This window comes from Aphelocoma coerulescens, chromosome 6 (genome assembly GCF_041296385.1).
Source record: "Aphelocoma coerulescens isolate FSJ_1873_10779 chromosome 6, UR_Acoe_1.0, whole genome shotgun sequence".
NCBI classification, from domain to species: domain Eukaryota; kingdom Metazoa; phylum Chordata; class Aves; order Passeriformes; family Corvidae; genus Aphelocoma; species Aphelocoma coerulescens.
Genome location: NC_091020.1, coordinates 24,752,975 through 24,777,141, shown reverse-complemented (window position 1 = coordinate 24,777,141; position 24,167 = coordinate 24,752,975). Strand labels below are relative to the sequence as shown.

The window sequence follows — 24,167 nt, the reverse complement described above, 5'->3', positions numbered from 1 at the left end:
TGAGCAAAACTGGCATAAAGTATACTCCTTTAACTATGTTCCAGTAGTTTCCCAAGGTGCTACTTTTAACGTTTGCTTAATTCTTTCACTTTTGCAAAAGCCTTTTGGGAAGAGGAGTGGGAATACAATTATAAGCAAGAACATGGTTTCTTAGAATCCAAGTCTTCTTGTCATTTAGTGTGACCAATCCATTTTGCAATCACCATCTTGCCAGATGCATTATATATGTGCCAAGTGGAACTGGTCATTTCTTGGTAACTTGTGAAATGCCTGCAAGTTATCTGAGCCTAGGTGGACTCTGAATGGGGAGATATCTTGGCTGTTGCAGCTTAGGGATGCTGACAGATGCCAACCAAAGCAGCAAGGTATGTGGGGACAAAATTGCACTCCTACCTTAAAAATTTGTGTTCTTGGGTTAGTGTTAAGGCAGTTAAAGAAGTGCAGCAAAGCTCAAGTTGAACTTGGTCTGGGCACAGTGGCTACAACTCTGTGCCACTGTGAAGCTCGAACTCCATTTAAATCCTCATCAGAGATGAGGGCTGGGCAGTCTCAGTCAAGACATCCATGCCACATCAGTGTTAAAGTTGTGTTTTGGTGCCTGAGAGAGACCAAACACCAGGGGCCCCTGCAAGGGTTAACTCAAGCTGTAAAGCACTGCCTAATTTTTACAGATGGTGTGAGTGCAAGAGTGAACCTCAGACTGACTTGGCAGTGCACAGAGATAACTTTACATAATTCCCTGCAGATGTTGCTGCAGAATGGTTTTAATAATGAATTGTGAAGTCAAGCTAATCTCCAGCATAGACAGAGAACTCAAAATAAATGCAATGGTTTTTTCTGTGTTTCAAAATCAAGTTTTCTGTGATGCTCTGGGTTGGGAGAGATGGCAGGAGATGGGAGAGATGGGACAAGGGATTGTTTGCAGAAAGCCAGGGCTGTAATGGTACAAACTAAGACCAATATGGCTAATTTGTCTGCAAACCATGAATACCCATGAACCTGGGGGTGAGAGGGGGAAGGGGTGGTGGTTCCAAACAGCAGCTGCCCTAATGCTTCTAATGAGGGGATGGTGCAGAGCAACTACTTTGTGATCAGCAGGGCAGAGTTCTGCAGGTTGTGGCTGTCATGCACAGGCTGTGTTGAGGGGCTTGTCTGCACTGCAGCCATTTTCTGCTAGGAGTCAATTCTTGCACTGTGCTGTAATTTCCTTTCTGTAGGGCTATGGCTTGGATGTGCCATCAGAATTTAGGTTTTGGTCTCGTAAGAGCTGTGCTGCCTCAGCAGTGGCTGCTTAGCCACTCTGAGACCTTGCACATCTTGCCTGTGAGCACCCATTTGTGACTTCTCTGCTGCCAGGGGGTGTCACTGAAAGTTTCTCAGTCTTCTCAGTTGTTGAGTCTGTTTAAGTAAAACACACATTTTTCTGTTGATATGCTATTTCACTGAGCTATATTAAAGCTTTTCTTCTGTCTTTCTGGGAAGCAAGCTTGAAATGGGGGAAGAGAGTTTCAGAGTGGGGGGTTGGTTTTCCCTGAACTTGGACAAATGCTGTGATTTCTCAGTAGCTGCAGAGGTTTCTCAGTTGTACTTTACCCTTCAGCAGAGTTTATAAAGGAAATCTTTAGAAAGAAATGATAACTTTGATGAGTTCTGTGGCGATTAGAGCTTCAGCCTGAGTCGTGTTTAGATAGGTGGAGGCTCAGCTGCCCTATGGCCCCAAGCGAAAGACCTAAACTTGGCTCGGAGGCCAGTGAGCCAAACCAGAGAAGCTGTATTGTGAAATGGGCTAGCACAGGGTTGGCGTCAAGGAAGTGTGATCCAGCCCTCCAAACATGGTTTTACCATGCCTTGAATTTGGCCCAAATGTACATTTTTAAGTGTAGGCAAGTCCTTTTTGCACTTGTGTTTAATTTCTTTCTGAGGAAGAGTTTACGTAAACTCTTCCAGTCTAATTAGTATCAGCTGGAAGCCAGCTTCTCGCATTTTGTGCCTAATTACAAGTGTATGTTAAACTGTGTTTGCTACCCATGTCGATACGTTGCTGGCGAAATAAGGAACAACCATGAAGACGTGTTTTTGAAACGGTCTGGCAGATCCTGCATGTTCGCTGCTGTGGGCTTCGTGGCAGGAGAATCCACCTCCTGCTGAGGGAGAATAACTAAATTTAAATTTTCCAACCATGAGTCCTGTGAAGCAAAGTTTCCAAACCTCTGCTGGGCCAGAAGATGGAAATCTATGTCTGAATTTGGAGAGTAAATAAATAGAGCTGCCTAGGAGCTGCCCAGGGGCATGTGAGGGGTGGTTGCTTGGGGTACATTGTCTCCCAGCCACATGCCCCAGGGAGGAAAGCAAGGGTTTGTAGCTACTGTTCTCTGGTAAAATCTTCCGTGACAGGATTTGGAATGAACTTGTGTGACTTTTAGCACGAACACTTGAGCATTGTTTGAGCAGGGTGGTTTTTCTCTTACAGACAGTTGCATGTGGCAAGGCAGCAGAGCCCAGCGGACCTTCCCTTCTGCCTCGCTGGGCAGGGCTGTGGCATCCCAGCTGTGAGAGGGATTCATGGCCACCTCACAGCTCACTAGTGTTGGTGCCCATCTCTTTACAGCCCAAGCTGGCACCTTTGCTCATCATAGGCCAGCTTCTGTGAAATTTGCTGTGTTTATGACAGCCATCAAAGTCTGTCAGCTGTTCTGCAGTGCATGTACAGAAATAGCTGTTTTCCCAACTCCCTTTGGGGAAGCTGGAAGAGTGGTATTGGACAACAGTTTGTATGGTCCTGACAAAGCAGCTTATGTTTTCTGGGGAAACTGGGGGATCACAGAAAACAACAGAAGTGGTTTGCTTACCTGTTAGACTTCTTATTTTCTTGTTGTCTTAACCTAGACCTTATCTGAATGGAGGAGAATCTAGTTGTGCTCATATCTGAGAGCAGCAAGTTCTTGGGTGAGTGAGTCTGTGTCAAAACCAGTGAAGGATTCAATAAATCAGTGTAACCAAGCAAGAAAAGAGGCAAGGATTGTTATAGTTGGAATGCATTTAATCTGAAGCTGGCATGCGTATAATTTTATTCATCTTTCCACAGATACAACCTAAAGGTTATATCCATATATACTGCTGAATAATTAACATTTTTGTAGGTAGCGGTAGAAACTTGGATGTTCAGGTGACAAATAAGAGGTGCTTATGGCCTGAAGTCAGATTTTAGTTGGCTTTTCTCTTTATTTCTGTTCTGTGCAGTACTTTCCAGCTTCCCAGGGCACTGAATTCAGGTCATGTTTGTTAAACACCAGCTGTGGTTACAAGTGCTCTAGAAGCACTTTTATATCCTGTTCTGAAATCTGTGTCCTTCTATGAAAGTCATTCCTGTTTCCCTCATTTATCTTTTGTAATACTTCATGTTAGGATTTGGGCAGTGTTTGTGCTATTTATTTCACACATGTACATATTTACACATACAAAGTGTTTTGATACTGTAGGTGTACACGTAGCAAGACCAGCTTGGAGAAACTGAATTAAAGAACTTGAGTCAAAGTTGTTGTGGATGGACTTTGAATTTCTTAAAATAAATTGATATTTGCTTCATTGCACCCTTTTTCTAGCAAGCCTGCACACTACCACTGGGAGAGGATCTGATTGAAGTGGTATAATAGGGCTAAACCCTTTCTTGATCTAGGAAGCGGCAGAGTAGCTCAAACATGCACCAGAGCTGCTGACTCTGCCATCTCCTCTGTAGCATTTTTTACTGTTCTTGTTCCTCTTAAGTGTTGACCAAGAAACTTCTTTTGCTTCTTTTTGTAGGTTGGTGGTTTGTGAGCACAGCAGAGGAGCAAGGATGGGTCCCTGCTACATACCTGGAATCCCAGAATGGAACCAGAGATGACTCTGACATCAACACGTCTAAATTTGGGGAAGGTATGGAAAGCTTTTTGTCATCAAAAGAATATTTGTATTCACTTGGTTTATGCTTTTTTCCCCTGAGTGAGAGCTGCTAATCAGAAGAAGATGCATGATAGAGCCACAGGCCATTGAAAGGAGTGAGATTTAACTTTAATGGTTGCTTCTCATTAATTTCCTTTAAATTAATCTTGGAAACTAGTTTCACTGCTGTTTGCTGTGGTCTGTGGTTATGTGGAAAGGTAATTTTTTTTGGTATGGTCCATTCTGTTAAAAGTGAGATGCTGTTTGTCATGTATATGTATTTAGCCACACTGCCTTTTTGTTTTTTTTACTGAAGATGCTTAAGTCAGGTTCCAGAAATGGAATAGTTCAGCATCACATGTTCCTCAGTTCCATTATGAAAGACTAACCACATCTTAATGGGCTTCTCATGTAGCAGCTGTGTACAAAGGACACTTCTATTATGATTTGCTCCATTCTAGTGAATCTAGGTGCTCTTGACATGACGCTTATGTAAAATGTATGTGGAACCTCAGCTGGCCTTTCCTTAGCAAAGGCAGGAGGCTTAGAGATGTGTTGGGGTGACCATCTGCCCATTAAAATGGCACATAGGCAACACAGAACTTTATGCTGGGCTCCAAGGGTGACATCTGCAGCTTATTGAAATCTTTGTCTCTGTAACTAATTTTTCCCTACTCAAGTCCACCCATATCCTGGTTTAGAGACAGACTGGCTGTAGACTGGTAGGCCAGGAACCAGTCTGGTATGATGCAACATCTTAGTGGATGCAAAAGCAGTGAGTAAATTTTCCCTGTTATTAAAGAACAAAACTTTACTCCTCTGGTCTGCAAGCACTGGAGAATGCCTTGTCTGTTGGTCTGTAGCTTCCTCCCTTTTCCTGACTCTTAAATACAGTGCGTGCTTGACAGCCTTATTGCTTAAACTGCTTTCATTTCAAGCTCTCCTCTTCCCTTCATGTTGCCCTCTGGAGTGTACTCAGCACAGGGCTGCTGCCACACAGCATTTTGTCCTGGGTAATGGAAAATCCATCAAATTCTCCTTATCTCCTTCCTCTCAGTCCCTTTTAATCCATTATGCTGCTCTCTTCACCTATGGTCAGCAGTCCTGCTCCCTGCCTTACTCCAAATCCAGATATCTGAAACCTGAGACTGCCTTTGCCTTTCACTAAGTTCCATCTCAGTGACAGATCTAATTGCATAACTTCTGCAGCTGCTCTGATGTGCCCCAGCTTTCGCTTGCTTTTTAGTAACTTTGGTTTATGTTATTAACCATCTAAGCTGAGACTTCCTATTTTTCGTTTCTTCCCCTCCAGTTCTTCTTTACTTGGGCTATTCTTCTCTATATAATTATTTCATAGGAAAGAATTACTTGTTTTCACTGTCTTTAAAAAGGTGTATCAAAGTGAATGTACTTAGACAGAAAACTTGCCAGCTCTTTCCAGGTAGGCAGGAGAAAGGGGCTCTGATGTAACTGAGGAGGAAGGCACTTCTAGTAGAGTAAGTGCCTTAGCCCCAGAATTTAGAGCTTATATGAGTTTCAGAGTGACTCCAACAGACATTAACTTCCTGCAACTATGCAATCTCTGCTCCCTCAACTTTGAAAGAGCAGAAACACTGATGCAGGGAGCCTTGTGTATCAGCCCCTTGTCCCTCCCCATTTGAACAGGCCTAGAACAAGTCCACAAGCCAGGCAAACCCAGAAGTCTGCTCTGCTGTGGCAGGCCCAGTAAAGATAGGGGGGTGCTGAACACATCTTGCTAATAATTCTGCCTCTACACAGCAGTAATATTTCCATGTGTCTCTGTTTAAATAGTCTGTTCCCTGAGAAAGACAGAAGTGTTTCCTCCCTGCGCCTGAGCTTGTACAACATTTTCATCTGGGTGAAGGCAGACAGCTGATTGTTACCTGGGCCTGTGTTCAGAGCAACACGATCTTGCAAGGCTTGGAAAACAATCAGAAAGCAATCTAAAGAAACATTTAACAGATAAAGGAGCTGATAAAATAAACATGTTAACATAATCTCTGGAAAGGTGTAGACACTTTTTAATAAGCAACCTTTCTGGTGACTGTGGCATGGCCAACCAAGTCCAAGTTTGGGATCAAATGGCAAAATTCAGTATTGCTAAGGAGGAAAAAACCCTGGCTCGTACAAAAGCATCACTGTAGTATAAAAGGGCTGTCACTGGGGATGGCCATACATTGTGAGGACATCGTGTGGAGGGTCTGTGTGACCCACTGTTTTCAAGGGCTGTTCCTGGATGGCTAAATCCTCCAAACTCCCAGTGTGAGAAGGAGCAAGATGACTACTCTGTATTGACACCTTAAGCTGGTTTCTACCCCTTCTGCACCTCCCATCCTGCAAGCCTTTACATTCAGCATTTCATTTCTTCCTTTCTTGTATAGAAACCTCCTAACACAGGCAGCCTTACTGCAACTTCTCTCTCTGCTATAATCTGTGTGTCTGGTGAGATGTCCTATGTTGTCTCTTGTGTAGCATGTGTGTAACTGGCAGTCTAATGTCCTTGTGATTTGGGGAAAGTCACCAGGTTAAATCTGCTCATCTTTTGTCCCTCCATGGGCTTCCAAGAGGATCACTGATTTCCATGAGCCAAAACCACAGCTATCTGTAATCTTGAGATTCGGCTCCTCTGAAAATTTGTGGTTGGTTTTTGACCAATATGGGATCAAAGGGGAAGTATAGAGTACCACAGACTAGATAATGTACCTGTTCAACACCATTCATCACACCTCCACTTAGGACTGTGTGGAAAGGTTTGGGCCTTACAGCAAAGAAGAAATTGAGGAGAGTGAGCTGGATGTAAAAGTCTGGTCTAAGTCCCTGACAGATAATCAAGGACAAAAAGTCAAAAGCCACTCTTTGGTGAATTTTTTTTTTTCTTGTCCAGCTAATGATTTCCCAGTCAAATAATTTTGCTGTGCCTGATTGTCTACAGAACACAGTTCTAAAAGACAATGGTATCTACTCCAGTATAAGGGTATATTCCCTAAATAAGTGCACATATGCAGAATTGAATTATTATGAATGGTTTGATATCAAAGTTTATGAACAGCTTCCAGCATCACTAGTAAAATGATTGTGTTTGCACTTCAGCTATTACTACCTTGCAATATTTTTGCATTGCTTTGCAGCAGCACCAAGCACCCTTGCAGTAGTTGCCAAATTAGGATGGAAGCCCTTGAATGGAAAAAATGGAAGTGTTTGTCTGTGTTTCTGTGCCAGTCTACTGGTTCCAGTGTCTTTCACACCTGTACAGGCAGAAGAAGAAACTGAGTACAGATCTAAGTATGTGGTCCAGCAAACAAGTGGTGTCCTCTGTGCACAGCTGCTCTCACAGTGCCATTTCCATAAGTGTCTTGTCTTTGTTTATACTTTAGGCATAAGTTATCGTTTCAGTGTGTAACTAATACTTAGTCCTGGCTTGTTAGCTTCTTGAGCCTGCTGAATAATTGCAAGGTTAGTTTTTTTCCTTATATTGTAATCTGTATATTAGAAGTTTTGATCATGAGAACCAGCTGTGGCAATGAATGCAAGTCATGTCTTGCAAGCACATCAGACACTTTTCACTTGGGTTCAGTTCCTGAGTGCTGCTGTTATGAAGGAACTTACATAAGAGTTTGTGGGTTTGTTTACAGTGTGATAATTTTGCTTAGAGAGGTTTAGAGCCCTGTTGGGTTTGATGTCATATGCAATAGACTGAATTCCCCAAAGATAATGCAGCTGAATTAGGAGATGCAACAGCAGTGATGATGTGTCCTGCCACTGCGCTCTCCTTGGACAAGTGTCTAGTTGTGCAGCTTGTTTTGGAATGTGTATGTGTTTTTGAATTTTTTATTATAAGTACTATTTTTTGAGAAAAGCCAATAGCAAGAGTGGCAATTTGTGACAGTTCTGGGTGGCTCACATCACACAAGCTCAAGAAGTTAACTTGTTCCACTGTACTGTATAAACTAAAAGCATCTGCATCTCACCTAACCCATTCCCACTAACAAGACCAGTGCTTGTAAATCCCATGTTTTGTTTTTATTCCTCACCCTCCCATCATTTTTTCTTTTTTTTTTTCCCTTTGTTTTGTTTCCATCCATGTTCCAAACTAGTTTCTAAGCGACGCAAGGCTCACCTGAGGCGCCTGGACCGGCGATGGACGCTGGGCGGGATAGTCAACAGGCAGCAGAGCCGAGGTGAATTCATAGCCTCCTATGGCACCAGCCACTCAGGGGGCACCAAAAGCCACACTGCAGCTTCGTGTGTCGGGACCTGCATCTTTGGCACTCTGGTAGTGAGGGGCCACAGCTCCAGAGTTCAGATGTGGGTGTTGTACCTGGCAGCTTGAGGGTGTCTTGGAGCCAGAATTAGGTACCCCAGGAGCTGGTAACCAAGGGTAGCTCTGCAGTCTGGCTCCTTGTGCTGTTGGGGAAGCTCACATTTGTTGTGTTTTAACTTTGGGCATTTTTGTCCCCAGTCTTTCCTACCTCAGTAAGGACAAGTGATAGTTTCAGGGCTATTAAAATGAGTTGAATGCCAAAAAGCCATGGTCAGAGATGTGCACACCGGAAAAGTGCGTCGTGTGGAAAGATGAGAATCGTTCCAGTTTCAGTCCCCTCTCTTCCTTGCAAGCAGTGCTTGGTACTAAAGAGAGACTTGACAACTTTTGGAAGTTTTTGATATCATTCCTAGGTGTTTAGAAGACCACCACTAGCAGCATTTTAGTTGGTTTGTTTGGGGGTTTTTTTAGCTTTTGCTGGTCTAACGGTGAGTAGGGCAGGGTAGAGGGGAACACCTTGTGTTTGGGTGAGTCTGTGTTTGGGTAAAGTCTGAGAAGCCTTTCAAACCAAGTATTTCTTAAGTGCAGGTGAATCATCTTTCCCAGAGCAAAGGTACCCCTATTTATATCCCGCTCCACTTGCAAAATCATGCAGATGTGTTCGTTGCACTTTGGAAAGGAAAGGGGGGACAGAGCACCATTTGCACCTCTGTGAAACTTTCAGACAACCTTACTGAGGGAATGAATCCAAATGTAAGCACAAGAGATGATTCCCAGTTGATGGAAAGGTGCCTTTTCCCATGGAGGAGAGAAGGTGCTTTTAAAGTGGCAAATTTACCTTCTGGATTTGATGATGGTACTATGTGTAGCCTCCTGTGTCTCAAGGACACCCAGCTTTTCAGTGGCCCTTTAACCTTGTTTCAAATTGTTATTGAGGAAACAAAACCAACAAGATCTGTGTTCTTCCTGCCAGAGTTTGACCCTGCAGCAACTGGAACTACTTTCAGAAGACAAGGTCTTGCTTCTCAGCCACCAAATGCACTCCGAAGGCACCAAAAAACCATCATAAGCACACATACTGTCTTGGGGGGAAAGAAAGTCTGCTTGTTTCTGTACCCCAACAGTTTGGGAGCTACTTATTTTGCTTTGTCAAACTCTGTCAGATGCTTCCTGGCAATTTAACTGTGAGAATTTATGGGAATCTGTTTCCTAAACAATTTATTTACTGGTGAAAACAAATGCATTCTTTCATATTCATACAATATTGCAAACAAAGCTCCATAAAATATTAAGACTGCATAACCAGTCCCTTAACACTCAGCTGGTAAGACTCAAGGACCTAAGCTGCATTCCCAAGTTTTTCCTCTTGCATTCTGATACCCACCATCTGTGTGCATCTTCTCCAGACGTGCCCTCTGACCACTGTCAGTGTTCTCCCTGGCAGTCTTCCCCACTATAGGCTCCCCTAATCCTCCCATCCTTGCCTTTTTCTTGCTTCATTACAGTTTCTTCCCTATTAGGCCCAAGCAGGGCTGGGGTTTTGAGTGTGTTGGAGAATATGTGATTTATCTCAAACTGAATCTTGGCACTTGAACTTGGCACAAACTTCAGCAATCTGTGATTCTGTCCAAGGTTTGGGGCACCCTCTGTGACTGAGCTGCTTCTATAAGGTCTCTCCAATGTATTTCAGCCACAGCTAGCCAGGCTGGCTAAAAATAGGCTGTTTAATGTCATCAGAAATGATAGGTTGGGGAACTCTTACAAGAGCAGGCTTATTGGAAGTAAAGAAAGTGATTTGAATAAATGGGCACAAGTTGGAGACAGTGGCTTCATGATCTGGCAGAGCTGCAGCCTGTACAGACATCCATGCCTTCCAAACTGCAGTTGTTGAAAGTATGAGTTTCTCTGGGTGTCCAGCCTGCTGTTCTCTAACAGAGCACAGTTTATGTGAGGTCAGGAGAGTTTTTTGCCCTTCTTCCCCTCCCATCCCAGCCCAAAAGACTTCTAACAAGGCCAAATTTGGGTGGGTTTGCACTGAAATGTCATGAAGTGTTCATATGCACCCCCCTGCCAACCTTCAAGTTTTTGCTCCAAAGCACAGAAGAACTCAAGTTGTTCAAACAGGACGTTGCCAGAATTGTTCAACACAAGCAGAACAGCTTCCCCTTCCCCACTTGGCCTCTTCCTTGGAAACAAACTCGATTAAGCATTTTGGCTGAAATTCTTCCCACCCAGCAATATTCTGCTTGAAATAGTCCCTGCTGCTGGAAGGGTTAGCTCCAGAAGTTCACTGGAATTTAAAAGCAAGCTGTAAAGGATGCTTCCCTTTGTATTTACACTTGAGTACCACTAATAACTATTTTTATCAGGTGGGTCTGTGATAGAATCACCTTAAGGCTAGAACCAAAGGAATTGAGCATTGTTTCTGAAGGGCAGAATTTTCTAAGTGACTTGAATGTTAGAAGCACCAGGAAAGCCTGAGTGCAGAAAGGAAGAGTGTTTGCTTCCCTGTTAGACTGCCTGATGGGGGAGAATTATTAGGGGTAGCATATGTCTTACTTATTTCTACTCTTTCCAAAGCTGTTTGAGGAGGCTAGGCATCTCTGACCTCCAGATATTTGGAAGCAGTGGGTCTGTGAATAAGAAACATGAAAGACAAATTATTGAATATCATGGTAGTGCTCCTTTTTTAAAACTGAAAAAAGTCTGCAAGGGGAACAGCTGTAGTCTGTTTCTACAAAGAGAAACAGATGACTTTTGTTGCTGAACTTTTCTCTTTAAAATGGTCTGTGGTGTGCCCAGATCTAAGAGATTACATTGGTTTATGTTTCTTATGTAGCTGCAAAGCTTGCTTTTTTTTTAATGTTAAATGTGGTACATTCTCTAAACATTTTCCTATACATTCTGAAACTCCAGTAATACAAATATGGGTTGTGAGGAGAAGCCTGAAAGTTTGTCATTTTCCTCAGTCTTGACACTCATTAGATCTGCTACAGAGTTCTTGTTTTGTACACGGTTAAATAGTAATCCTACACATACATTTATATGGAACTTCCCCTGGAAAGGAACTTAGGATTGTTTTCAGGCTAATTTAATGAAAAGTCATTTGTGCTTGTACAGTTTGGTTGGTAAAATTGGGAGGTTACATGCCTGTCTTCTATGCCAAATATCTAAGTTATTGCTGCTTTGGTTTTGTGCCCAGTGCTTTCAACTGGAGCTGTTACAATGCAGGAAAGCACTTTAAAGTTATTCATACCAGCAGTATAGTGACATGTGGGCTGAATTTCTGCCAAATGAGCCTATTATTTAGGGGTAGCTCCTAGCACAAGGAATAAGCTATTCATTGAAAGAGTTAAAGTTAGAACTTCCCACTGCTTGCCTGTCTTAGGGAGAGAGGGAGCTTGATGGGGAAAGGTAGGCCGTGTGTAGAGGGAAGGCAGCCATGTAACCCAGTGGTCTTGATACTTGAACCTCATCCTGAGTTGGTCTTGATACTGGAACCCCATGTCCTAGCCCAGGTGGGTGGTTCTGCAGCCAGTTTTGTAGCTGTATCTCAGCAGAGCTGTTCTGCCCTCTTTGGCAGCCCCCTCCATGGGACTTCTCCCTTTGTTTTCACTCTTCCCTCCTTGTGCTTGATGGAGATGAAATGTTTGTCACTCACAGCAGAAGGCTGTGAGTGGCATTGCTGTGCTAAATCAAACCAGCACAGAGCAGCTTCAGACTTAGTTTGTTCTCTTCTTTGGTTGGGGTTTTTTTTTCTTTTTCATTTTTTTTCTTTTGTTTGGTTTGGGTTTTTTTTAACTCTGTTCTCCAAGGAAAGTAGTAAATGTTTATTGCTCCTTGCTTGGTTGAAGTAAGAGCATGCGCAATACAAAACTGTTCAGAAGAAATGTCATTGTTGTTCTTTTCTATCTGTTGTCACAAGGTTTTCTGTTATTTAAGACAAAAAAGGCAGGGAGGGGAAGAGGGACAAAGGCTGAAGAGCTCCTGTCTGCAGATGAACACATTTGATAACTGTTGACAGTCACTCTCTCTCTGCATATTTAGGCAAGTAAAACAAAGTCCATGTTGAATTAATGCATCACTTTCTGGAACAGCGAGACTTTTTCCAGAAGCAGGTCTGACAAAGGGGGGGGTGGAGCGGAGGAGTGGGGGAGGGAAAACACAGACTGCTGACAGAGGGGAAAGTATTTTGGAAGAAAATTCTTCTGTGGTTTGGAAGATGTGGGTTTGGGGCTGTTGCATTTTGCTGAGAAATCATTAATTGGCTAATTTCTAGTCCGGTTCCCCCCTATCCCTACCCTTACTGGCATATCAAACCAGGATGGGGTCACAGAAAGTTGGGGGCATGTACAAGCAGCAACTGAGCAAAGGAAATTACTCCCTTATTTGGTTGGCTCCTGAAGTGCTGCAGATAACTTCCACGCTTCCTAATGGAGGCAGAAAAGAGCAAACTTACAAAATAGAGGTGAAGGAGAGGAATGTGAAATGGGGTGCTCAGAACTTGGAAGCAGAAATGTCTGAGCACTGGCTGTTTGCCTGGGGAAGATGAGACTGATTGTGCAGAGCTGGAAACGTGCTTTAGCTGCTTAAAGGCAAGGCTCCTGTCCTAAACAGTTTACAGCCTAAACAAAGATCTGTGCATCAAAGGAACGTGGGCAAGGGGCTATTTGGGATGAATATTTTTGCAACCAAAGGGGTTTTCACGGTGCAAAATGGTACTTATTCAGTATTTTTAAAAGCTTTTAGAGAAGGACTAAAACTAAGCTTGTTTGGTAAGGCAGGAAATCGGGGTAGGTAAGGCTTATTTTAGGAAGGATTTGAGAGTTTCAGGTTATTTGATAGCACTGAGGAAGAAGCCTGCTCAGGTTGATGAGGCATCATGTGAAAGGCATGAGGCTGAGTGGGGAAAGATCACAGAATTTGAAGGAGTGGGAAATGCACGTGAACACGTGTGTGTGTGTAGTAGGATATTAAAGCAAGGCACAGCACACAGGCTTGAAAATTCAAGATGGAACAACTGAATGGGGAATGCACTTGGTAGGAGTCTGGTTAAAGTGCCAGAGTACTGCTGTGCCAAAAGCCTTCTGCAAGAGCAGTGTGTGCTGAAAGGCTGGGGAGGGAGCAAAGCATGCAGGAGGTGGCTGTGCAAATGAGTTGTTGAAGGGCCAGACTGGGGCTTTGGCAGTCAGGAGCAGCAATGGTGGAGGACTTTGAAAATGTTGGGGCAAGTCTATCACATGGGTGATAGACTAGGAGGAATCTGAAATAATCAGTGCCAAGGGAATCAGGAAGATGGAATAAGGAGGATTTGGAAAGCGCTACTGAAGCTCTGTGTTACAACTGAGCAGTAAAACCATAGGTCTGCTTTCCTTGACCTGACATTAAGTATAAATCCAGACAGCCAAAGAAGGGACCAAGTTGCCTTTTTAAGACACCTCGTAACTTCAGTGTAGTGTCTGTGTGCACAGTCACACGTAAAATACAGAATTGTGGTTTGACAGGTGGGATTGGAGGAGCCTCACAGGCTGTCAAGTTCAGTGTCTTGCTTTGTCAGCCAGGTAGGTATAATTTCTTTAGTAGGGAATGGAGCTTAATCTTAGCTGTCCTGAGGTTATTCCTGTGGGAGAGGTGTCCTAACAGGTCACCTGATACGGAAAATGCCATAACCAATGCCTAAAAATTCTTCTGAGATTCCCCTTTTACTACTTGACAGAAATACATCAGGTGAAGCAAAAGAAAACTTACTTGGAAATAGTTTGTTTAAAGGGAATGTGTTGGAATGTACCCAACTGCTTACTATTTACAAGCTGAAATCCTACACAAAGGGAAAGAACACAAAGCACAGTTGTCAAGGTCTGTGATTATCCAAAAATAATTGTCATTGACATTAAGTCCTCCTAAAATTTAAGAAGAAATGTCTCATCCCTCATTTTTCTGCAGCCAGTATGTTGTATCACAGCCAGTGAACAGGCTGGGCAAGACAGAACAAATATTTCAGTCCTCATTGCACTATGACTGTAGAGGTGACCTGTAGCTACTTGATGAGCATTGCCAAGGTGCCTACAGGTCATCTTGCTCTGCTGTAAATCATGCATAGCTGTGTTATAAATTCTTTTTATGTGAAAAGTTGCACTTCATTAAGCTGCATCTTAAAATTGGTCGGACAAGAAACATGGGCATGCTTAAACTGTCCTAGCCAGGTTTTAGACCAAGTTTTGTATAGGTTGCCTTGACTCTGCTCTGCGTTCAAAAACTGGTTTTAAAGAAGCTTTTTAATTTTAGAGCTATTGCTGTTTATGTGTAGGAAAGGCCTCAGCTTGGCAAAACACTGTGATGTTGGTGGAGGAACACGAAATGGTTGTGTTCTTGGTTTGGTAGGTTTTTTTGGTTTTCTTTTCTTTTTGCTTCTTTTGTCCTCTTCTAGTGGTTGCAGGACATTAGGTGTTAGCAGCTTGTGAAAGAGTGATCCATAACTCTCAAACACCAGTGACTTCCTTGTACCAGGTCTGTTGTGTACATCTGCATAGACCTTGTAGTGTATGTGGCTGTAATGCAGGGCACTGGACAGCTCAAATCCTTCATCCTGTGTATGTGCACACCTTCCATCTGGACAGCCCTACCTGTGCTACATTTTCTGGGGAGAAATCTTTGTTGCTAGAAAAAGCCCTCTCTGTATTATTGTGGGATGTTCCAAGGACATGGGTACTGTTCTCTGCTGTCCATGCTGTTTTCCCAGTGATCCACCAAGATCTGTCCCTATATTTTGGTCCCAATTCTCTACTGTATTTGTTCAGGAGATTTTAGGTAGAACCAGAGCAAAATAGAAGCCTGCCTTTATTTGGGAAGGAGGAAAGGAAAGAGGAGAAAAATACACTGATAGGGAATTGAGGCTTTGGAATAAATAGTGGACTGAGCACTGGGCTGCCAGGAGGGCTGGGCAGAGCACAGCTACAGCAGCATGGTATGAGCTGGGTAGTTGAAATAGTGCAAAAATTCTGGTTGTGCATATTTTAAATAGTGTCTGTGTCCAGGGAGGAGAGAGCATGACACATACTCATCCCTTCCTCCCAACCTAAGTAGGTGCAGTTGGACAACGCATGATGGGACAGACTTGTATCGTAGCTCTTTGCCAAATGGGCTTTGCTTCTTCATGTATGCCTTGTTTGGATTTAGGAGTGCAGCTCAATTTCCACAGAGGAACCTCCTTCAGCTCAGCTGGGGAAGGTGTCTTTGACCCGCAAATTAGCGGTAAAGAAATGTGAATAAGGTTGGCTAATTGAGCAATTAACAGATCTCTGGATATCACTCACTAGGAACAGAGCTGCCTTCTTGCCATTTTCATCTCGAAGGGGGTAGGACTTTTATCCCATTGTTTCTAAATGCAACCTTTTAGCTGGCGTATGTGCTTTGTAGCCTGTAGTAAAGTTTATTCTGCCCACTTGACCTCAACACTGAGGCTGATGTAACGGAAGCTGCAGCTGGGGAGTAAAAATTATCCTTCTGTTTGGCTTTTTTTTTTCCCCTGGTAATTCTTAAATCAAAACTTAATGAACCAAAATTACATGCTTTTGTATTCTCTGTAGATCTGGGCATATAACTTCAATAGTAGGTCTGGGATGGTTCACTGACTTCTGTTTTATACTATTGCCTGTCACAGCTGAATGAAACCAGCATGATATATCAGATTTGTCAGTGTAACTCAGAGCAGTGTCATTCTACTGTCTGATGCTCTGCTGATTCTCTCATGAAACCATTTATCTATTTTAAGTCTTTACAGCAACTTTACATATCAGTCATGAAGTGTCAAATATCTTCTCTTAAAGACTTTTGAATAATAATCTGATATGTTGAATACTATTATCAATCCTCTTCAGTGACACATCCACTGAAAGCTCCCCTGCTCCCTTCAGCAAATCTTGGTTTATATAAAGTGTCCACTGGCTAGAGATAATCTTTGGGAAACAAAACAGAATTTACACTTTGATTACAAGGGGGCCCATATCTCCAGAATACTGTTTAAGTTACAAACTTCATGTATGTTTGTGGTATCTGCTGCAGCATTGACAGAAACCAAACGTGTGTAATCTTGGAAATGTAATTTTTGCTGTCAAAGTACTTTGCAAGGGGAAATTGTAATGGTGGCTTCCTGGCTTTTATCTGTAGGCTTAAAAATAGAGCTTCTAAACAAAAAAATACTGTGGGACCTTCTTTTCTAGAGTGGATTTTTAGCACTTTTGATTGTCTTGCTTTATGGGAGATCCTTTTTCTCTCTCTTCCATCCCTATTTCCATGCAATCACTTTTTTTTGACTTCCTCTCTATGGGGAGGAGTCACCTGAAGGGCCTTCCTCTCAAAAAGCAGTAGTCCTGAGTTGAAAGCCACAGGACTGAAGATGTAAGCAGTGAAGGTGCTCATGGACAGAATAAGACAGTGGCAGTTCAGAAGAGCCTTACTGTTTCTCCTGAATGATCAGCCTCCAGTGCTGTTGGTTTTGATGGGTGACCACTCACCCATCTGTGTCTCACATCCTCACAGAGATGTTTGGAAAGTTGTTTTGGAAGCTAGGAATGAGCACCCTATGCATGGTCATCTGCAGAAGAAGGGAAGCCGCATCCCTGAAGAGTGAGACCACTGTGCCCAGCAAGAGGAGCCGAATAGCTGACTAGCTGAAGCAGAGCCTGGTGTTTGTGTGGAGGAAAAGTAGAATAAACACAGCAATTTCTGTGGGAGTTGTAGTGGCAAGGGTGATCTCTGACGGCCTGGGTTATAAAGCAGCTTTGGTATGGGGGAAAGAAAAAAGAGGGCCTTCTTCCAAGACTCAGCAAATATATGCTTAGGTCGGTATTGCTGTCCTAGAAACATCCCTGGAAGTGTCTGAAACAATGTATATCTGGACAGAGCAGCTCTGAACTTTCCCCTGGGCCCTTCAGGGGCAAGATCTAGCTGCCCAAGGGTCTTCTGCAGTTCAGTTTAGTGCTTTGCATGCAGTGGAAACCAGACATGTAGCTCCTTTTGCAGCAGACTTGAAAATAGAGGAAAAATTAGTCCAGTTCTACCACACAGAGCAGAAACCTAACTAGGAAAGCTGTCCTCCTTCCTGTGATTTGGAAGCTGGGGTTTCATTTTCCAGGTTTCATTCATCAGGTTCCATCTCGTAGTGGAGTATTTCTGTGGGGAAAGTGTCATATGCTGATGGTGCTACTTAAAACTAGCTGGAATTTCATACCAGTGATAAGCCAATGAAGCAGCCCTTCTAGGGGAGAGCAGCAGAGAATCGTTTCCTCTTGGTAGCAGAGGTTTTGACAGATTTTGCCCCATCAGAATTAGAAAGATCCAAATGTGACCAGTCAAGGGGACTTGACTTCAGAGATGTAGCTTTGCTGAATTTGCTGCCATCAGATGCTCTGTCAACATTATTTTCCCCTTTCTGAGGTATTATTTCTTACTTTGTCTCAGTAGGGGCTTGTTTGAATTATTTTTCATTAAAGTTTCCATGCTTCACCCAGCAACAAAATGCAGTTGAGCCCCAAAACCAAACAACTGCTTGGATCTGTTTTACTCTTTTTTTAAAGAGTGTTCGCTTCAAGCTGCTGCAACCTGTTCGTGTTTCCTTTGTTCTGCAGTGATCAGGAGCTCTGGATTCACTTCATTTCCTGCCCATTCCTGTGCACTGACAGCCCTCTGTTTGTTATTCCCTGCCTTGTTGTGACTGCTGGTAGAAAGTGCTAGGAAGTCTGGCTGGGGTGCACTTAATCGCTTGCCTTCCCTGCCTTTAATCTAGCTACAGAAACTCATGCTGTCACTGCACCGTAGTTTGGGTTGAGGAGAGGGGTTTGGTGACACTTTCTGTGTCTGCTGCTGCAGAGGAAGGATGGTAGTTAAAGTTCTCAATGCCAGGTGTAATTTTTTAAGCTCCAGAGGGAAAGGTTGACCTTGAGTGTGATGGGAATGCTGCACTAAATGACTCCTGGGTAGGTGGAAGGAAGATGTTGACAAGTGTCTGTTCTGCTCTGTTTATTGGGTTGCTCTCAGCAAGTCTGCTCAAAACCTGCGCCCAGCTGGGAAGGGGATAGATGCTGGAGATGAATAGGGATGCTAAGTTTTTGGCTCAAACACCATACTTGAAATCCTGTCTGTGCTTTTGAAGTGTATGTCTTAGTTCTGGCCCTCCTTCACCAGTGTCACACGTGCATTTCTCTGGAGTGAGGTTTAGCAAAAGTATGTTTGTAAAACACTTCACAACCCATGAACGCAAATGCTGTATCACCTCCTATCATCTGAAAACCTCTTTTGTTCTTTTGTCACATTTTTTTTAATGTTTCAAGCTCGTTGCTGTAGACCTATGCTGCTTGGGAGGTGCAAGTAGAGCAGTGTGCTGGGCCAGCCCCTCTGGGCTGGGGAGATGTGTCCCTGTGGGGATGCAGCACTCGGGTTTCAGTAACACAATGCTTTGTGCAGCCATGTGCATGTGCAAAGAGCCAACTGGCTGCAGCTCCCGCGGTGACGCTCGGCTGATTTGGCAGCCAGGTTGATTCTGTCAAGTTACAATATGGGAGTTAAGTCCAGCTTCAAATCCTCTCCCTTACCCGCTCGAGGAACTTGGAAGGGGGGAGGGAGGTGGGAAGGAGGGGGGGGGGGAGGTGGGCAGCTCTCTGGGGACTTTGTGTCATTATTGGCATGGAAACATCTTGTGATTATCAGCAGCAGGGTAGTGGCGAGGGGCTGATTATCTGTCATGTCGTCAGCATAAATAACCAGTGGGCCCCTGAGCAGGGCTCCGCCTTTTGTAATGGCTTCGCGTAATCGCTGCACAACAGTTTAAAAGCAAGCAGTGCAGAAAAACAGCTGGACTGATCCTGACCCTAACTGATGTTGCCTTTTCTCCCCTCACCAGAAGAGAAATATGTCACTATCCAGCCGTATGCCAGCCAGGGGAAGGATGAGATTGGGTTCGAGAAAGGGGTCACCGTGGAGGTCATCCAAAAGAACCTGGAAGGATGGTGGTACATCAGGTAAAGAAGCTGTGCAACCTGCAGAAACTGTGACAATGAGCTTTTCTGATCATTCACTGAATGTTAGCATTTAAATCATTCTGTAGGTGGACAAGGAAGCCCAAATTGTTCATAATGCCTTTTGAAGAAATGTAAGGAAAAGTCTGAGGCGATACAATGGTGGCTAAAGTAACACTACAGTGTCTGCAAAGGCTGTGGGCCATTCCAGTGAGGAAATGCCTTAACTTGCACTTTTAGAGATTTTTTTTTTTCTTGCTTCAAGTTAAAAGCCCATATCTGAGTTAAGATCTGTGAGACCTAACAAGGCTTTCTGTTGTATATTATTTTAATGTTTCCAGTATAGGAGTTATTCTACAACCTACTTAAATCTATTTATAGCAATGCTGAAAGGCTGATTGTGATCTCTTGAGCTGTTTGGGGCAGGTAGTTCTACTTTCAGGGATACGAGATCAGTTTGCTGGCTATAGCCCTTTTGCAAGCTTACCAATGGTTTCAGCTAATTTGCTTTGATTTCTGTGTGTCCACATTAGGTATTGTTGATGTAGAGGGACTGGATTCCAAGGGCAGGTGAAGTTGTTACTGTGTATCGAATTTTGTTATGTAATTGGAACAGCAGTCATTGCAGAGAGTTTTGACTTAGGAATTTCCTTTGTAAATGTGGGAAGACTGTAGGTTAAATATTGTCTCCGTGATACAGGGTGGCAGCATGAGCACTTGATGAGAGCTTTCTTTATCTAGGTTGACATAGCATTTAGGTTGTAGTGCTCTTTTGTGGTTCTCCCCCTTGCCTTGTATCTGCGTGTGAGCCTGGCAGTGCTGTGACATCCCATTTCTCTTTGAACAAGATGTGGTACAACAGGTAGCTTAAAAATGAAGCTTTAGCTCTCAGCAGTGCAGAACATCTCATATAGTCATCTTTTTCCATTCAGCATGTAATTATAGTGATTTTTTCCTCTTTCCCTCCCCAAGTCATAACTTGCTTTTGTTTGAATTCTTCTTGATTTATTGGCTATGAATGAGGACAGGGAAAATGCTGACTGAAGCAATGTTGTTGTTTTTCTTGATTTCCCTTACTTAGATGAAAAAAAATACCACTAATGATCCCATGGAGCAAATAAGCTAATAAAGATAGCAGTGGAGCCAGGAAGGCACTCTAGATAGGAGGAACTCAAAAATGCCTGGGTTTGGTCAGGTCACATTTTTTTCTCCCTTAATCATCTACAGAAGTGGAATCCAGATTTTCAGATAGGTTTCCTGAGGGTAGAACCATTCCAAGACATCTCTAGTTTATTTCTGTATTCTCTTTCTGCAGTGTAGCCTGGTTACTACTGTAGGTTTCCCTTTGCCATATTAGCACTCCTGCAATAAGTTGAATTTTTTTTTCCCCTTTTCCTCACATGCTCCTTTGAGTTAACCCAAAAGACTCATTTTTCTACACATCAGGAGTACCTTCTGGACTATGGTGACACTTGCTGCAGTGATTTCCATGGTGTCTTCACTCATGGCAATCTGCTGGAAGGACAGTGGATGCCCCAGCCCACCCCCTGATAGTTGGGGAGTGCAGCATGTGGTCAGCTTTTTTGTAAGGCATTTTTGATTTGAGAAACCTCTCTTCTTGTTGGAAGATGAGTTACAAGCTCCCCATATGTGTGACAAGCATGTGGGGTGTCAACTGCGCTCCTCTCTGCTGCTTTGGAGCACTGTGCTGCTTCTTGCTGGAGGATTAATCTCTTAGAAACAGTTTTTTTCCTTAGGCAACACTTTGGAAATGATGATGATGTGGTCCATCCCTGCAAACTGATCCTTTGCAGCCTGGGTAGCTGTGCCATGTAAACTGCCCTGAATACTGTTAGGTGCCCCTCAGAAAAGGACTCCCTTCTCACAGAAATTTGCTTCTCTGAGTATTGAGCACCTTAGAAGGAGCAACTCCTTCTCCTGTTCTGAGTGTGAGGGGAGAGGGAGCAGGAAGAGAATGCAGTTGGATCCTGGGCTGGATAACAGACTGAACACGCTTCAGTGTGTAGAGGTAAAAACAAATCCAGTAGTTTGTAAATGGAATCCACCTTAAAGACATTAGCTTGTTCCACCTTAAATACGTAATTTCTCCAAATTCTTGGCCATGTGCTGATCCTCATTTCCTGTCCTTCTTTTTCTTTTCTTCTTCTTTTTTTTTTTTTTTTTTTTTCTTTTTTTTTTTTTTTTTTTTTTTTTTTATTTCCCTAGTTTGCTTCCCTCTGGAGTAATTCCAGTGCTCTGGAGCTGGAAAGCAGATGTGACTCTCAGACTTACAGAGGCACTTCTGACTTTTTTTGACATTCCTATGGTTCTAATCCATTTTTTCCTTCATGTAATATAAACAGGGAGGGTTTTAGAAGCATGAAGGAACCAAATCACTGCACCTAATTCTAAGACCCTCCCAATTCAGTGCTGTACAAGCTAGATGCAATATTGGTATCTGTCTTTATTTCGTCCCACGTGCATTATGATTTAAAAAAGCAACATCAGGACTCTGGAGAAATGAAAGAAAGGCTCTGTCCTGGTGTCCTGCTTACTGTTTTGTTGAGTTCAGTAGATCTGTTCTTCCCAGTGTGGCATTAGCATCTGTCATTTAGATCCTACTTTCCCTCCAGGTGACAGGAATAGATAAAATCTTGTGGTGCCCAAGTGGACTGGGTGCAGGTCAAGTAAGTACCAATATGCTAAGTAAAGCTTTTGTTATTTACCTTCATCGTCTTCATTTTGTGAGCCTCAGCCCATGTGAATGAAGTGCAGCTGGGAGATGTTGGCAGCAGTGAAACAAGGAGGAATCTAGGATGAGGTTTGAAATGTCTCCAGTAGGTTATGAAAATAAATGAAGGAAGGATACTTGTGATTCAACTCTAAGGATGTGAAATGAAAGTTGTTACTGGTTCAGGACTTCTTTGAAACTCATTAGTAGTTGTTTTGGTTCTTTCCCCTATGAAATGGGGAAGATCAAGGAATCTTCTAAGGTTATATTTTCAAATGGCTGAAAGATTACCAAATTCAAAAGACTAAGGTAAAAAATGTGAGCATATTTCACTTACAGAAGTAGTTTTTATTTGTGATACTGCAGAAATAAAGCAGTTTCTGGTAACCACTGCTCAGCATTAACTTCAGGTTAAATTGGCTAACACAGGGAGAGGTAGCCTACAACAGCCTCTCTTCTGAGGGCATGCTGCCCAGAGTTATTAACTGTCCATCTATTGCTGCTATTATTCATTGGGAGAAACCATGTGAGATCAGAGGTGTTTGTGGCAGTGGGGTTACACAGGCTGATCCAAATGCATACAGTTGGCAGGAGAACTAACAGGCCAGTACAGAACCTGCCTGTGGCTGTCTTTCTGATCTTAAGCATGGTAAGTCTCCCACAAACTAAGATGGATGTAAACTGTTTTTTCTTGCTGATTTTGCACAATCAGAGTCTTTTGAAAGTAACCTTTGGAACTGGAGTCCTCAGTGCATTAGCCACTGTGGCTTTCTCACAGACGGAGGCCTCTACACCTCCACATCATATAAACTCACAAATATCCTTTAAAAAAACTTACTTGATGCAAAGGCAGCAGAGGAGCATTGGTCAGTAGCTCTGCCAAAGGGCTGTTAACTGCAAAAGGGAATGAAGCCAAAAGTCTTCAGGGCTGGAAAATGGCACTGGGTGATGCCTTGACACAACAGGAATTGTGGTGTGTATTGAGGCCTTTGTTCCTTTTCCTTTTTTGGCTTGGTTTGCGGCCTAGCAGAAAAGCCTCAAAAGGGACAGGATTGAATAGATCCAAGTTACTTCTTGAGACAGTATCACTCAGTGAGTGCTGTGTATCTTTTAGAAGTCAAATCAAGATAGTACCAGATTGCTACTTCTTGTTAGTCTCCATGCATCAAACAAAGCTCAGAATTGTTGAGATGCTTTCCTTTGACACCAGAATAATTGGAAAAACTTGTAACTAAACTTCCTGAGCAGGAGAGATCCTACATCTTTACCTTCATGTGTGACAGCAGGCAGGTATGTAGGGAGAAGCAGAATCTCTAGTATCCTGCCTGGTCTAGGTGGGTGGGGAGGAAAAAGTAGGATTTTGGACAGAAAGATCCTCATAGTCATTGCTAGAAGTACAACAACTGTATTTGCTTTTATACAGGAAGAGTAATAAAGAAGTCTAGAGAATCAAATCTACACTGCATTTTCCTGTTCTGCCTGTAAAGTCCCAGAGCCTCTATCAAGTGTGTGGATGTGGTGAGGGAGCCCAGGATGAGACTTGATGCAGAGATCTCACTGGAAACCTCAGAATGCAAGTGTTGTCATGACAAAGATGCTCACCTGCCAAGGAATGATTTGCTCATATCTCATGTGCCCCAGCTCCTTCCTCTGCTGTCTAATGAGACTCCCTTTTCAATAAAGAACCTTGGAGTCCTACTGTTTTAACCTTTGTATTTCCTGAGCACCAGGATTTTAATGGTGCCTGCTTTCCCACTTTATAGTTCAAGTGGCTGCCTTGGGTATCTTGAGAGATTAAAGAGAGGAGATTTTCAGTGACTCCCACTGAAATAGCAAGTTAGGGTTTCATTAGGGAAAGCAGAGTTCATCCAGGTTGTCCTCCCTAGAGTCTGATTGTAATCTGAAATCCCTGCTGAGGTGTTAGGAATGGCAGGAGTTAGAAAAAACATCTTCCCTAAAGCCCAGTTGTAGAAGAATTACCTCAGTTTGAAGTGTAGCGTGATCAGTTCGGGATGGTGCTTCGGGAACACGCACTGGATTCAGGTGTCTGTTCACATTTCCCAGTTTATTTCTTCAAATAGCCTCTAGCTAGTTCAGGAAAATGAGTCTCCAATAAAGCCATTTTTCCTTAGTCAAATGGTTTCTTGATCTAGCACTGCTAGAAGAAGCTGTAGTAGTTTCAGGGTCCCATATGCTCCATGAGAGAAAGCTGCTCATGCAG

General features: G+C 43.1%; 1 protein-coding gene across 11 annotated transcripts in view; it reads left to right on the top strand.

The window, feature by feature from the left end:
* The window catches only part of SH3PXD2A (SH3 and PX domains 2A), a 255,167-nt gene that overhangs the window by 213,176 nt on the left and 17,824 nt on the right, over window positions 1-24,167 (top strand). For 10 of the 11 annotated variants that reach the window (XM_069019939.1, XM_069019938.1, XM_069019942.1 and 7 more), the window contains 3 exons: window positions 3,802-3,915; window positions 8,037-8,120; window positions 19,101-19,218. In XM_069019939.1, coding sequence (XP_068876040.1) covers window positions 3,802-3,915; window positions 8,037-8,120; window positions 19,101-19,218 — 316 coding nt within the window. The remainder of the gene's footprint in view (window positions 1-3,801; window positions 3,916-8,036; window positions 8,121-19,100; window positions 19,219-24,167) is intronic. The other variant, XM_069019941.1, reaches the window with a different exon arrangement.